This window comes from Mchenga conophoros, linkage group LG23 (assembly GCF_057382185.1).
Source record: "Mchenga conophoros isolate Kocher_MC1m ecotype Shallow Benthic linkage group LG23, M_conophoros_male_GT1.1, whole genome shotgun sequence".
Taxonomy (NCBI): Eukaryota; Metazoa; Chordata; class Actinopteri; order Cichliformes; family Cichlidae; genus Mchenga; species Mchenga conophoros.
The window spans coordinates 51,741,269-51,757,449 of NC_140547.1; the positions used below are offsets into that span (position 1 = coordinate 51,741,269).

General features: G+C 42.4%; 1 protein-coding gene across 1 annotated transcript; it reads left to right on the top strand.

Annotated features, from left to right (window-relative positions):
• The first annotated feature begins 6,998 nt into the window (after window positions 1–6,998).
• aamp (angio-associated, migratory cell protein) lies at window positions 6,999–14,768 on the top strand. Its single transcript, XM_085265455.1, has 11 exons — window positions 6,999–7,317; window positions 7,421–7,564; window positions 7,667–7,786; window positions 8,567–8,706; window positions 8,777–8,921; window positions 9,150–9,233; window positions 11,450–11,565; window positions 11,654–11,748; window positions 11,837–11,927; window positions 12,270–12,424; window positions 14,186–14,768. Exons 1-11 carry the CDS (start codon window positions 7,227–7,229, stop codon window positions 14,259–14,261), a joined length of 1,257 nt encoding a protein of 418 aa, XP_085121581.1. The 5' UTR covers window positions 6,999–7,226; the 3' UTR covers window positions 14,262–14,768.
• The last annotated feature ends 1,413 nt before the right edge of the window (window positions 14,769–16,181 follow it).

The following is a 16,181-nucleotide window of genomic DNA, read 5'->3' on the forward strand; positions in this document are numbered from 1 at the left end:
CTGTTACACAATATATGTTAAATGTGTTAAATTACTCTACCTTTTATTACTTTTACCTAAGCTCAATTATAGTTTCGTTCCAACTAACAGGCTTTTCAGATAGGGCTACTTTTATTTAACACATTCCTTCTTCCTCTTTCAGTTTATTTGCACCATTTATAAATTTAAAGTACTTTTAATATTGGCTATTTGGCTAGCATTAACAGTTAGCCTACTTTTACCTTAGCCCGCTATTTAATGCGTTTGTTTGTTTTTTGTTGAATTATTCACCTGTTACATTTTCAAACATAATTAATTAACAGTTGCAAATTTCAGTCTTTCACTCCTTTTAGGTAATTCAGTTGATTATGTGTATAATTTACACACAATCAACTACTTTAGACATGTTCTTCTAGCTGGCCTGCTATTTAGCATGCAATATTTTTATCTAATATTAGCGTAACTATTTTAGCAAACATACACAAAATTTGTCACATGCTTTAAATTATTATGTATTTTTCTATTTTATCTCCAAGTAATTTATAATAATTTAGAATTACATAGCATCATACTGGTAGTTTCTTTTATCATTAATGTTGGATGGAGTTGGTTCATTATCATTTTTCATTCACTCTCCTCCTCTACAGGGAGATCACAGGTCAGGGTCCACCAGCAAGTCCTCGCCTTGCTCAAGGGCACCTCAGCTGGGGCAGATGCTTAATTGCCCCAGCTGACCTTCTCTTTCTCACTGTCAAGGTTTTCACTGCCGTCAGAAGACCTTCTTTATTAGTTTTAACTCGGGCCAGCTTTGTGCTGCTCCACTACGACTTGCATTTATTAATCAAGGTCGCTCCTCCTTTGCAGCAGGCCCCTGAGGGACAGCTGTATCCATAGCAACAAAAGATGATCATTTAGGGATGAGCTAGGGAGTTTCAGTTACGTAAGGCAGTCGGACTTGGAGGCATCTCTGATATGCTCGTGTAAGGTCTTTGGAGCTGTTGACCTTCTTTCTCTTTATGTATGCAGACATAAGATACATTTACCATCTAATTACAGAACTTAGACATGACTTTCCAGTTTAATTAATATCTTTCAGGGCCAACTGCAAAATCATACCTTTCTCTACGATATAAAAAATAAATAGAAAATAGAAAGGCAACTACCAAAAGTTAGTCAAGTTAAGAGTGAAAAATAATGCTAATGGCTGGTCTGACTAAACGTTTGTATCACATGACAGTCTATCCAGTAGTTTATTACTTTTGTCTTGAGCAAAATGACACATTTTGTTTGTAGCTGAGCAAATGCAACGAATAAACAGCTGTAAAAGCTGTGTTAATAAGAAGAATCATGGCTCTCGGTATATTTGGAAGGTAATATGCCCTCATTGTCTCATGCTCTGCACAAAAGCACAGAGTTTATACTCGTGTTGTCAGGGAGCACAAATTGCTCTTGGACATCTGCATCTGTATTGTTTGTGTACAAGCTTTTGCTGACGCAGACATGCATAAAACAGTCAAAAGTGCGTGTACGAGCAAGTGTGTGAGTGCGTCCAGGGCAATGATGTCAAAGCAGGGATTAGATTGGCTTATATTGCCCAGAGCAGCACATTTGCAATTCAGCGAACACACTCGAGTTGCCAAATCACTGATTGTGTTGACTGTTTTGCATCCAGGGGAGTAGCCATCACCTCCTTCCACTTTAGAGTTTAGGTCATGAGTGCTTCTTTGGAGCATGATGTGTTTAAAAGCATCGGTCCAAAGAACCTTACATGGTTCTGGCTAAAAACACAGATCCTGAGTAATGTTGTTCCAAAAATACACCATGTTTTTTGGCCAGAGGCTGGGAAGAGGAGTAGTAATCAGGCTAGAAAGTCAACAGGCTGGTGAGCGTGCAGGGCCTGCGCAAACCTCGGCTGTGCTACCACAGCAGACACATCACACACGGGCTGTAGACCAGACCACTTGCAGTGCACACACAACTGGCTGTTAGTGGTTTGTGAAGGGAAGCCGTCGTCTCACCCAGCGCGGTCCCACATGAGTCAGTCGCAGCGTGCAGACAAAGCTCGCAGACCTCAGTGTCATAAAGAACCTCGGCAGCCATGGAGAAAGCGCTTCTGAACATCTTCACACCGCATTTGGCAGCGTGTGATCGGCCTGCGCAGCCACAACTTCTAACGTATCGGTGGAATTATGGCGTTTGCAACTTTTTCTCTGTGTGTTAGGTTGCGTGCGTGTAGAAAAAAAAAACATCAGGCCCTTCCAGGTTTCCTTGAAACAGGAGCGTTTAAGAGAGAAAAGAGAGCAAATGAAGCCATAAAGAGTTCTTGTTAAAAAGAAGCAGAGCCGAGGCTTCTTACAGTCGAGCCAGTTAGTCTAAAAGTTTCCATCAAAGCCCCGCTGAGCTGCATGGAGTAATTACTTCTCACACAGCAACAGCTCCCAGGCCTTATTACTGATACTGTTTTTATGTGCGTGTGCATGTGTGTAAAAGGTGCATGTACTGCACGCGCTCACTCGTGACAGACGAATATGCCTCCATGTCCCATTCAGGCAGAGTGTGCGTTTCCATGTGTGTGCCTATAAAGTAATAGCACCCCAGATTGTCCTGCTTTTTACACATAAACCAGCTTGCTGGGGCGATAAACTGAGAAATGTTGTTCTGACGGGTCGCTCTCGGTCTTAGCTGTCCTGATGACGGCAGAGGGGAGCCCACCCAACATGATGTTCCAGAGCATCTGGGTGTTAAAAAACCAAAAAGCAGACTTAAAAGCCTTTCTGAAGAGCACTCCTAGCAAGAAGAAAAACAAATCAGGCCATCTATTGGCACAGTTCCCAGTTCACAAGATAAATCTGAGATATTGTGAGAATCAATAAAGTAACTGGTCTGATCATTTTTGGCTTTTTGGTGGTTTCAAATTGGAGCCTTTGACTAATTCTTCTGACATGAGGTCAAATTGACTTATTTTCCTACTGAGCAGCAGCGCTCATTAGCGATCCACATCATTTTCATAAGCAGTCCATGACATATGAGCTGTAGAAATGCCTGCCTTCTCTTGAACATGATAGAACCACTGTGTCGTTTTGTTTCATGCTGGCATGCTTAACAGGCAAACTCATCATGGTGAGCATGTTAGGATGGAGTGGAAATGGGCTGCTATATACGCTCACTGACCACTTATTTAGCTCCACTTGCTCCGCTGTTTATTAGCAGCGGTGTCGAATCAGCCAATCGCATGCCAGCAACTCCATGCATGTGGGCATATAGACATGATCAAAACAATCTGCTGAAGTTCAAAGTGAGAGTCAGAGTGGGGAACAAAAGTGATTTTTACATTACTTTTAATGCGATATGCTTGACATTTTATACATGGCTTTGTTTTTGTGAACCTACATCCATTCCCAGTGTACAGTCACATTTATCTCAATGTGCAGGTTTTTGGACAGGAAGGGGAACCCAAAGAGCCCAAAGGAAACTGACTTGGGCATAGCAAGAACATGCAAACTCCACGGCAAAAGGTCCCAGCCCACGAAGAGAGAGATTAAAACCCACAACCTTCCTGCCGGGGCGCCTCCGTAGGCTCTTACGTTTGCTTTATTGAAAAGCAAATGATGTCTAAACACTACATTTCCATCTGAACTGTAGTGAAGTGGGAGCATGAAGCAAACTGTGTGTCCAGCAGTTCACGTAGCCGGTTGCTTTCCACCGCTGGTGACGTTTCACCTTGAAACCACAACCAAATATCCTGCCCCCCGGCGAACAGGAGCTTGTGGAAAATCTGTCTGTAACCTCGAAACATGTGCTAGTAGCGGCGAGAACACAGGCAAGGCTGCAGAAAGTTTCTTTGCAGCTTATGATTGATGTTTCAGTGAACATCCTGAGACTGCATCGCATGTTTTTTTGAGGTCATGTGCTATTTCCTGTTGCTCCTGACCAAAGACTGTATAAACAGTCTAGCAGTAAGCCTGTATATCCACCATCCCAGACTTTATTCAGTTGTATTGTCAGTATTTTCATTTAAGGACCACATGGGATTGAGAAACTGCTAAGCCTCAAAGAATTTCTACCTGCTCTTTTAAAAGGGGAAAAAATCAGTAGTTGCCATATTTTGGTATGAGAATGCGTTAATTTGATTACACTGGAAAATATCACCTCTTGGAAGAGCATTTGCATCATCCTTCCAAAAACAGATGTCAAGCAGCTGCACTAAAAACGTCCAAAAATGGGATTCATATTGCCAATTTAATCTGACAGCGTTAGAAGAAGCACATAACCAAAGATTATGCACGTAGGAGTCGAATGAAGTTCTTTTTATTGGCCTGACAGACCGAAAAAAGAAAAGAGAAAACAGCAAAAATGGATTTGAGAAATAAAGCAGCTCCGACCGGCGTTGTAACTAATGTCATCGAACTTTCCAGGGAGAGAAAGCCTCTTCCAGCGTTAGTCATAACCCAACAGAGAGTTTATAAATCTCTCGCCTGCTGCAGCTTTAAAACGTCTAAATAACGTACACCCTGATATTTCCACATCTCGCCACCACATCATGAGATGGCTGTATTTTTCCAGGAGAAAGCTTGAACACGGAGGGCCCGGGCAGCCAGTAAAACTTATTTGGGCATGCAGTCGCCGAGTCCTGCCAGCAGCATATAGCAAAAGACATAAAACTCCAACCGAAAGCCTGATGTAGACAAACTGTGCTAAGTGTTCATAAAATATCTCCAGCCAGGGAATGTTTGATGGAGGGATTAAGGACGGGAGAGAGGAGCTCCTTTTAAAATGAGCAGACCTGCTTCGAATGCTTTTCCTGTGGTGTTATTGCATTCTGACATATGCCTTCTGTTTTAATCACAGATAGAAAAGGGAGCTTCCAATAATTCCCAAAGCGCACGGAGGTCAGAGGTCAGGCTCAGCGTACGTGAAGCTGATGGGAATTGGGCCTTGTACTTCTTCTCTATGGCACCTCTTTTAGGTTTGAAGGCTCAAAAGCAGGGAAGCCAATCGCATTTTACATAGTAGGCCACATATAACCCACCTTGATCTCAAGTGGGCTGAAGTGGTGAAACTGCCCTTTCAGTCAGTGTAAAGAGATTTAACTACACATTAAATGCCAGAGATATCTTAATATAAGAAAAGGAAGTGTAATTTCAACAGCATGTCTCAGTTTTTCCACACGATAAAGAAATGTTGCTTCAGGTAATGAAATAAATCTGCCAGCATGACTCTTTGGGTATACAGTGTAAGAAATAAATGTGTAAAATTACAGAAAAAGTTCTAGTATCTCACTGCCCAGACTGTCCTGTAAGTATAAAATAGAAAGTTTTAGTAATTTATAGTCCTAATATAAAACTGTGCTACCACGACAATAACAATAACATCACAAATTAATTTTCCGGCAAATCAAAATCTTGCTTCACCTCCTGAACCTGTAATAACAGGTGCATGAATTAGAGTTTTGTGACCCTGCATTAAGCGTTTCACTAGAAGGCAAACTGAGGTCTAATCATGCAGGGAAATAAGTGAAAGGACAATGGGCTGATTATACAGCTACAATGAGGAACACGCCACTGCGATGTTTTATGACACCAAAGATTGTCCTTACAAGGATGTTTGACTTTGATGTTTCTTACAGAAAAATTCTAAAATGTGTAAAATACGAAATGTGCCGCTGATGAAAATTAAGAATGGGAATTAGTTGTGCTACAACAGGATCACAATATTTAGTGTCTATCATGATAAAGTTATTTTGTGATACTCTATACATTATAAGACAGCAGCATCATCTGTGTGACAGGGAAAATTACACTTGTAGAATAGCAAAAAAGAGAAAGAAAGTATTAAGTTGCTGCATTGTGATATTAAAGTGTGCTTATTTTATCATCATAACAGTTTTAATATTGGATTTTACTTAATATGGTGTCAGTGCAATTAATCAATCCTCTGAATCACTTTTCATTTTATTTTATTTTTTTCTACTATAAGTCAGTTCACTTTACTTTCTTTCCCCAAAAGGAGTCATGAAGTTCTAATTCTATTTAGGCAAACTGGTAATATTTGGCATATCAGTAATAAGGACACAACTGAGCAGCTAATAAAATAAATGAATAAACAGATTCACAGACAAGCGTAATTTAGAAAACAGTAAATAGTTATTTCTGAGGATTTAGGCTGATTAATTTGTTTTACGTACGCAAATATCTTTTTTTTGGTCTGTTTGTATAGAGACTTTAAATTTGGGATTATCTAGTTTTAACATAAACCACGTAATACTCTGAATGCAGTGTATGTTAGTTAGTTAAACATATAACAGGTAACTGCTGTGTTTCATTAGCACATTTTAACTGTTTGTTTATACACTCTAGCCTGTGCTTGTTACCCATCTATTTGTATGTATTTTTAAATAGAGATTTGATTTTAATATGACTAGAATATACTTGGATAGTAAAACAACATTTCTCACATAGTTAGTGTTACTGTCAAACATTGGTCATATTTTTTTCTTTGAAACTGACGAATCATGAGTAGTCCTTCAAATGTGGTTCAAATTATTATAAGACCTAAGAATGATTGCGTTGTATTACAGCTACTACTTACACTGATGCGACTACCACTAGAGATATTTTAAATAAAATCCTTCTGAGAATTTTAAAACAGTAAACTAGGTAGAGATACGAAATTAACTGACCTAATTTTGGATCTACAGACGTTTTAATCATTTATTTTCCAAAAAACTTCTATTAATACAGTGTGTTGTGTCCCCATGACCATTAAAATGATTTTATTTTATCATTTCATCCATAGAAAATTAAGTAAAAACTAAACTTAACTTAATATAACTGTACAAATAAGTGTTCTCAGACAAGATGCCCACGGGGACTTTACTATACAATTACTTGTATTAAATTATTAATTTTAATTTTGCTAATCCTGCCGGTCAGCCAATATTTTCCCGCCACGTTGTGTAACTTTGCCAATGGCGCCATCTTGCGGATTACATCGTGAATGACGCTTTATGCGAGCGACTCCCCTACGTCATAAGTATGCGCCAGTCTCTCTAATCTCGACAACGTGAAGAAAACATGGGAGTCAGTTTTCCTTCTGACAGGTAGTTTCTTCTTTCTGAGGTCCTCGCGTCACTTAAACCGACGTTAGAGAGTCAGAGTGTCATTTTGAAGCTTACTGGGAGCCGCAGAGCGCGAGGCCGTTCAAAAGTCACGTGAACCGAGCTTTTTTGCGGCTGTTTTGCTAGCAGCATGGACAACTCCGAGGAAAGTGCCATTGAGCTCCACGGAGATGAGGAAATTATTGAAGTCATCGACCTGAACGACACGGAGCCTGGCCCAGGTGGGTCTCGGCAGCACCTGTCCCGTCTCCTCTCCCGTGACAGGCGGGACAAGAGCAGATATAGATCAGGTGACCGTCGTGTGCTGTGCTTTTTCTCTCGTAGATGATTTGGCTGATGACTTGGAGGACGTCGACTTCGATGACGCTGGAAACGCAGGTGATGACAATGACGGCTGGGAGACTGAGGACGAGATGGAGGCTGAGGCAGAGCAGGACGACAGCGATCTCACCTTCAACAAACACACCGGTGAAAACCTCCCTCGTGTCTCTGCTGCTGCTCTCTGATTGCTCCTGGCTGCTTAAGGTTTAAAAAGGTCTGACCCTTTTTCTTTCTTTCTTTTCTGTCCAGGCTCGGTGTTCTGTGTGAGTTTGGACCCAGCGACCAACAGCTTGGCTGTGAGCGGAGGGGAGGATGATAAGGCCTATGTTTGGAGGGTGAGCGATGGGGAAGTTCTGCTGGAGTGCACAGGTGAGTGTAGAGCTCAGAGGGTTGGATGATTTAGGGAAATCACTGTAGTGAGCTGGAACTAAAGACAAAGGCGTTTGTTTATGCAGGGGGTAGATTGGGGGTGATCACATAAAGCTTTCTACCATGGCAATTAAAACATAAGCACCAGCACAGCATGGTTAAAATCACAAAATGTTTAGTTACAGTGTGGTTTGGCTTCATTTGTGGACGCAGGTGAGGAGCAAACATGGGAGTCTTTACAAAAACTCTTCCTGCTTTTCCAGACTTAAACACAATCCTGGTATTCTCAGATAAAGCAAAAACAAAAGAAAATGACAAAAAACAGGGTAATTAGCATTTCCAATTACTCTGGGAAATAGGCATCTGCAGATGCCAACAAGGGTTGCATCAATTTGGGGCTGGCTGTGGCTCAGAAGGGTGAACAGGTTCTGGTCCAAGCTGCCTTGGTCAAGATACTGAACCCAAAGCTGCTGCTGGTGCATCCATCAGAGTGTGAGTGAAAGAAAATCCTCAAAGGCACAGACTGAAGCTCTGTATGAATGTGTGAGAATGGCTCAATGTGGCTTTGTGTGCTCTTCTAAAGTAGAAACGCACTAGTGCATTTATTTGCATAGCGTGAGCGCTGTGTTGACATCAACCATGTGTGAAATGTGTCCACGCAAGCATTTTCAGATTGTTTACATAAAGATGTGGACACACTGTGATGTCCCAGATGGGCAGGACAATGGCCAAAACAGGAAAAAAAAATCATCATGCTCTTTGCCCTCTGTGCCTACACAGGTCACAAGGACTCAGTGACGTGTGCCATGTTCAGCCATGACTCCTCCCTGGTGGCATCCGGAGACATGAGCGGCTTGATTAAAGTCTGGAAAGTAGAAACTAAAGAGGAGATCTGGTCCTTTGAAGTGGGAGATCTGGAGGTAAGAGTGTGTGTGCGTGTGTGTGTCTGTGTGTGCGTGTGTGTGTAATAGCTGTTGCTTTCTATCTCAGTGGCTGGAGTGGCATCCCTGTGCTCCAGTGCTGCTAGCGGGAACGAATGATGGCAACGTGTGGATGTGGAAGATCCCCGCAGGAGACTGTAAAACCTTCCAGAGTTCGGCCTGTCAGGCCACCAGCGGCAAAGTCCTCCCCGATGGTGAGAGATGGGATACAAAAAGTCACCCCACACAGTACCCCCAAAAACCTGCCCACTTTTAACCACAGTTAGAAAACTCTGTGTGAAAGCAGCTCTTGCCGTTATTTTGTATGCTATAATTTTATGGATGTGGTTTTAAATGGATGAAACTGTCATTTTGTGCACTGTTTTACCTTTAATGCCCCTCAGTCCTCAAAAGTCTTGTAATTTATATATTTTCTCCTCCAGGTAAACGAGCTGTGGTGGGTTATGAGGATGGAACAGTACGCGTGTGGGACTTGAAGCAGGGAAATGCTATCCACGTCATTAAAGGTGGGTCTCACACATGCTTTCTTTTTATTATTAAGGTGATTTGTGAGTTTAATAAATCAGAAAACATATTAAGTTATATCTTGATTATAGGAAATTGATGGCCAGATGACGGAGGTGTGTTTATGAAAGAAGGTGTGTTATTGTTAGGGATGGGTATCGTTTAGGTTTTATCTGATACAGTACCAAACCGGTGCTTAAAGAATGGAGAACACAAACTTTGTCCAAAAACCTCTCATGTTCAGCTGTTTTCCACTTTTTCTTTGGTCATTTTAGCCTTTTTGGCCAGGGTGAAGGGAGTATCTGCCATCAAACAAGAAGACAGCCACATGTAGCTATGATGATGTTTGCTAGTTCACCTTACATGCATTAATGTAATAACGTGGTTAGCCTACTCAACGTAAATTACACACGAACAACATTAAACTACTCACGCAGAGAAGAACGGCTGCTGCTGCATCATCATCCTCATCATTTCTGCTACACTGGCAGGGCTAGGGGCCAGGACTCTCCTCTTCGGGTTCTTGGGGGATGTTGCTAACTCCGGGTCCAATAACAGGCAACCCGCAGTAGATGTGCTCGGTGTGAGGTCTCGCAGCAAGCTGTCAAATACGGCGCATTTCTCGGCTTTTAAAACAACGCTATGCGTCGCCAGGTGTTTCATCGGATTCGAGGAGTTACCTCCTTTGACAGTATCACAGTATCAGCTTAAAGCACTTGTTGCTGCTGAGTTTGCATCTTTTGCTGTGAAGTACAGCCAGACTTTGACCGCTTTTTTAATCTGTAGCTCTGCTCTAACAGAACGTACGTACCTGGGCCCACCTACTACGCTCGCAAAGGTAAAACGATTGGCTAGAATCCAAAGTGTATGACATCTCAGGAAAAAAAAGCACCGAAATGTGCGCTGCTTTTCGGTCTGGTTACTATCGTTTATGTCAGAATCGGTACCCATCCCTAGTTATTGTGCATGTCATGTGCTGTTATGACTCCAGGGGGAGATGCAGCTGGCTTTAGTTTAATAGTGTAGATTCTGGATGAAAGGAGTCTCGGTGCTCTTTCCCACATTAAAGTTACATATAAACAGATGAAAAGCAATAAAAGTAGCAGAGCATATTACAGATTTGTTGAGTTATGGCTCAATAAAAAGAAACAGAAAAACTAAGGTCTTCTGTAAATAAATTTGTAGCTCGTATTTGGAGAAAGTTGTTTAACATGTGTAAACAGTTGTAAACAACGAGGATGAGCAGCAGCAGTAAATGTTGATCATAATTCTTGGTTTAAAACAACAGTACTGTGTGAAAGTCTTTTGTCTTCTTTCAAGCAGCCACACTTTCTTGTCATTTGTCTTGAGCAATAGTTTTTCTTTGGACATTTTTTTCCTCACTCATTTTCAGTCCAGTCTTTGTCCCTGTCAAGAAGAATTTTTCCAAGCCCCTCATCACCGAATGATTCAAACATTAAAAAAAAACACAGCTCACGCAAGGGATGAACCAGTTCTACACGTCCTTTATCTTTAGTCACTTTGTTACTAGCAGTGTCTCACAGAAAGGCATCAGTTGTTTTATATCTGTGCCAAAGATGATAAAGCTGGAGACAAACATAAAATAGTAGTTTTTGCGCCAACAAGGCAATTCCCAAAGAGCTATTAGGCGACTGTTTGGTACATCTCAGCATGGTGTGCAGTGTGTCCTATAAATTTAAGAAAACTTGCCAAGTGGAGGATGGAAGTGGCAGGCCAAAACAATCCTCTACAGCAGACAAGCAGCATGTGGAAGTCAAGAAAGTGAACGTGAGAGAAGTGGCAGGTCTTACAGAGTGAGGCATCCAAAAGGACATCAGGCCAAAGATGCAACAGTGAGTGTCTGCAGCCGTCTGTAAGACACGGTAGAGGCCGTCTCATGGTTTGGGCTGCATTTGCTTTTCTATCTTGAAAGCCTCTTTTTGCCAAGAACTTCATTTTCCAGCACGGCAGTGATCCAAACATGGCAGTGCAGTAAAACCATACCTGTGTAGAAAAACATAGTGGAATACTATCAGTCATGGATTGGCCTCCCCAGAGCCTGGACATCAACAGTATTGAAGCAGAGCGGCATCATGTTGACACAGAACAGATTGTTTTTACCGGTTTCGTTTTTCTTCTAGCAGAATATACAGAAGTGAGCGGTGCTTCAAGACGTTTACTGAGATGCATGTAGTTTATGCTGTTTGTCTCCTAACAGGTCAGGATGGACACCAGGGGGCGCTAACCTGCCTGGCTTGCAATAAGGACGGCTCTCTGATGCTGACAGGTTCAGTGGACGGCTGTGCAAAGCTCATCAACATCACCACGGGAAAGGTGGGTGCCACAGCCAACCAATACCAAGCAGGCAGGAAGTGTAGTGAAGCAGGTGCTTCCTGTGTCTGACCTACGTGTCTGTGTGAAGGTGGTCGGCGCGTTCTCTGTGGAGGGAGGCAAAGGAAAAGGCTCCAAAGATGAAGAGGAATCGAACTCTGTGGAATCTGTGGGATTCTGCAACATGTGAGTGGGCTGCACACTCGCAGTAATACAGAAGCATATCAGAGCCTCAGCTCCTCCTCAACAGTTTCACCTTTGTCGCCCTTTCCAGCCTGCCGCTCATCGCTGTCGCGTACTTGGACGGGACTCTGGCCATATATGATCTCTCCACGCAAGCCCTGAGGCACAGATGCCGTCACGAGGTGAGAAGCGGCAGACAGCGGCACAGTTTGTGCACGTTTAGTCTGGTCCCGCCTGTGTTCATACTGGTCTATGCTCTGTGTATTGTGGGGAGGCTTTGCAGTCATATCAGAAACCCTCCCAGGGTTAGGGAGGTTTGTTTGAAGGGATGTTGCTTGTGTGCAGATAATGTGACAGAGAACATTCAGTAAGGAAGTCGTTCTTTGACAGTTTACCGAAAAAGGAGCTAAAAACATCAACTCTCTTTCCTCCAGCCTGTAATAAGCATTTACTCTTTATGTTGCTTTAAAACTGGTGTTGGTGTCGCCTTTGCCTGTTTTTCATCGCGCTTTGTGTTCCTCCAGGCTGGCATCGTTCACCTGCAGTGGGAACAGTCTTCTTCTGTGGTGTCCACCTGCAGTTTAGACGGCGCGCTGCGCTTATGGGACGCTCGTTCAGGCAACATGGTGGCTGAGTACAAGGGCCACACCGCAGAGATCCTGGACTTCACCATGAACAGGTATGATTCCACAGCACACTGCCAGGACTGTGTGCCCTGCTCAAGGGCACTTAAGTGCATTAGAAATTAGGGATGTGCAGAAGTAGTCTTTCACTGGGAGGCACCAGCAAAGCTAGTTATTCTAATTTTGTGAATGCAGAACACAATTTCTGGCTGTGAGAAAGTCTTTCTCCTTCCTGATTTAGTTTTATTCTTTTCTCTTTTTTGCATATTTGTCACACTTGCATGTTTCAGATCATTAAAAATGTTGTTTATGAGTCAAAAATAACTCTGACAAAGTGCAGTAGGCTAAAATATCTCAAAGAAAAGCTACAATCCAGAGAAACAGCTGAGAAACAAAGTAATTTACCTCTCAGTCTGGAAAGGGTCTTACATTTCTAAGGCTTTGAGGCTCCACTGAAACACAACAAATGGAGAAAGCCTGGAACAGCAGTGAACCTTCCCAGGAAAGGCCGACCTGCCAAAGCTACTCCAAGAGCACATCAACGACTCAACCACGAGGTCACAGAAGAGCCCAGAACAACATCTAAAGAACTGCAGGCCTCACTTGTCACGATTGAGGTCAGTTCATGATTAAACAACAAGAAGAAGACTGGATAAAAATGGCTGCTTCACTGGTTTAGGACGACTTGCCGTAATTGATGCAACCATGAATTCTGCTCTCTACCAGAAAATCCTGAAGGATGAACTGGGCCAGTAGGTCATGCTCTGAAGCTCAAGTTTACTGAAGGATCGTTGTTGCACTCATGTTACGCAGCAGAACAATGTGAAGCACAGCAGCTCGTCTGCATCTGAATGGCTCAACGAAAAAGCCAGAATGAAGGTTTTGGAGTGGAATCGAAGTCTGGACTTAAATCAGATGCTTTGGCATGACCTTAACCGTTCGTGCTCGTAAACCCTGTAACTCAGCAACTCGGCAAAGACCTGGATGTCCAACAGTAATGGGTGATCACAGAATCATTTCCATGGTGGAAAGAAACCTCTTCACAACAGCCCACCAAGTGAACAACTCTCCAGGAGGCAGGCGTATCCAAGTCTACTGTAAAGAGAGAAGACTGCATGAAAGTAAATACACTGCAAGGTGCAACAGCTCATGATGCAAGAATAGAAGGCCTAGATTTGACTCCCCTATAAAGGCCAGCACAGTTTGGGAAAACCAAGAAAAGCTCTACCAGAATGATGGCAGTATGGAGAAGGTGTGGAACAGCTCATGATCCAAAGCACACCACATCATCTGTAAAACACAGCGCTGGGAATTTCCCACCCTCCCACTGCATGCTGATGTTTTTGATGCTGCTCTCCACTCTGGCTCTCCCTGTGGAAATCCAGAGGTGAAAAGAGCAGCAGTAAGACCCCACAGCGCACAGCTGACGTCATTGATGGCAGATTGTACTCAGCAGGAGGAGCAGATGAGGTGGTTTGTAAAGCTACTTGAAGATGCATATCAAATTACATCACAAGTCTCCCCCAGTATGAGGTTTTGCAGTTAAAAGCACTGAGATCAGCTCCAGGATTACACATGAGTGTGAGTTTGAGCTGCTTGAACGACTGCTGTCCAGGGACAGCAGTCGTTCCCGTGGTGACGAATAACTCGATGAACAAATGGCTGACGTTGCAACACAAAACTTTGTTAAATCACTGAACTATTTATAATAAAAATCCATGTGAACTCAGCCAACTGTGCGCAGGGTTCAAGTAAATATTTACTCTTTGTTTCCACTGTCTCTTAATCACATCCTGGCTGTCCTCGTGTCTCCGCAGGGAAGCCACTCTTGCTGTAACCGCTTCAGGAGACAACCAGGTGAAAGTCTTCTGCCTCCAAAGACCCGATCGGTAAAAGCCGAGACAAAAGACAAATCAAAGAGAAGAGAGAATATTTTAGGAGATGAGACTTTGTTCCCGTTCACTTTTATCCTCAGGATGTTAAAATGCTCTCGTGTGCTCCTGAATGATTCTAATCTGGTTTTTGTTGTAGGACCGTAGCAACCAAAAGATTATTGTTACTTTTTTGTTCTTTTGTCCTCATAGCACTTGATGTTTGCTTCATGGGCAGATGTTTAAGCCTCTTCAAGTAACTCTGAGATTCTTTAAAACACAATGTTTCTCACTATTTTTGTCCCAGAACACTTGTCAGTGATAAGAAAGTCAAAGCGTTGATGCATCATAGTGTCCTGCCTCTGACATCCGCTGTTATGTTCTGTCCTCCAAATGAATTTAGAGATCAAACGATACAGAAAAGAGGATGATGTGTGTGGTCTCAGCTCTCAAACACAGATTTTTTTTTTCTTTAATGTAAACTGAACTGTAAATACAAAAAATAAATAATATACTTTCTTCTTGGTAACACTTAGAACTTGTTTCTTGTGTTTGCTCCAAACTTAGTTCAAGTTTCTTACATTTATCAGTGATGACGAGCTGCATGATGAAGCATGAGGTCATTTTGATGGGAAAGCCTGCAACTTACTGGAACTTCTTTTAGTTCAAGTGGTCTCTAGTTGGTTCAGTTTCATCTTACATCTGTTTTATCTCGAAATCAGATTTTAAAAAGAGGAGGATGTGAGTCAGTCTGAACAAGTCACAGCGCCCAGTGAAAGCAGATTTCCCCAAAATGCAGCTTAGATTTAAAATAAAAGCAGGAAACTTGACTTTGAAAAGCCAAAATAATTAATTTGTTTGAGGTTTAAAAACAGATTGGATAAAGAAGTTTAATGTCACCTAGGAGCCTTAAAGCCTTCTGTCTGCAATGTCCGCAATTCATTTTGTAAATAAACGCAACTTTAACATTAACCATGTCTATTGAACACTAATCTACTACTGTGCAAAAGTCTCGATGAACAGCGCTGTATCTGAAAGTCATGACCTCAAGAAATGGGAAAAGAATCCAGCAAAGACCTGAAAGATGCATGAGGACCTTCAGCTCATGCATCTGCTGTTCACCAAAGCCTCATCAGCAATGGTCTCAGTGGAAGGGTGGCTGTCAAGAAGCCATCCTTAATGAAGGGAAACGGGAAGAAAAGACTGAGGTGTCCGTGGTGGAGTCGTGAATCCAAAGTTTACAGTTTTGGTTCAAATGGTGAACAAAGGTCAGGAGAGCAGGACAACAGTGAGTGTCTATAGCTGTGTGTAGGACACGGTGGAGGCTCCGTCATGGCTTGGGGCTGCACTTCAGCCAGTGGTGTTGGAGATCTTGTGAAAACTGATGAAATTATGAAGAAAAGTAATGTCAGATATTGATCAATCATACGATACCATCTGGAAGGTATCTTTTTTTTATGGTGAGTATGGATACATGCTCCTCTAAGATCCATAAAATGACATGTGGTGTGCCTCAAGGGTCGGTTCTAGGCCCTGTACTTTTTAATTTGTATATGTTGCCTCTCGGCAGTGTCATCAGTAGGCATGGAGTGAACTTCCACAGTTACGCTGATGACACGCAGCTGTACATCTCCGTGTCTCCTGATGACACCAGACCAATGGATGCCCTTTTTAACTGTATCTTGGATATAAGATCTTGGATGGCAGAAAACTTTTTACAGCTTAACCAGGACAAGACTGAAGTTTTAATTGTTGGTCCTGAGGCTCAGAGAGAGAAACTCTTGTCTAAATTAGAGGCATTTTCACTATGTCCTTCGCTACAAGTGAAAAACCTGGGTGTTATTTTTGACTCTGAGCTTGGTTTTATCCCACATGTTAAACATGTAACCAAAATTGGATTTTATCATCTAAAAAATATAGCCAGAGTCCGCCCTATTCTCTC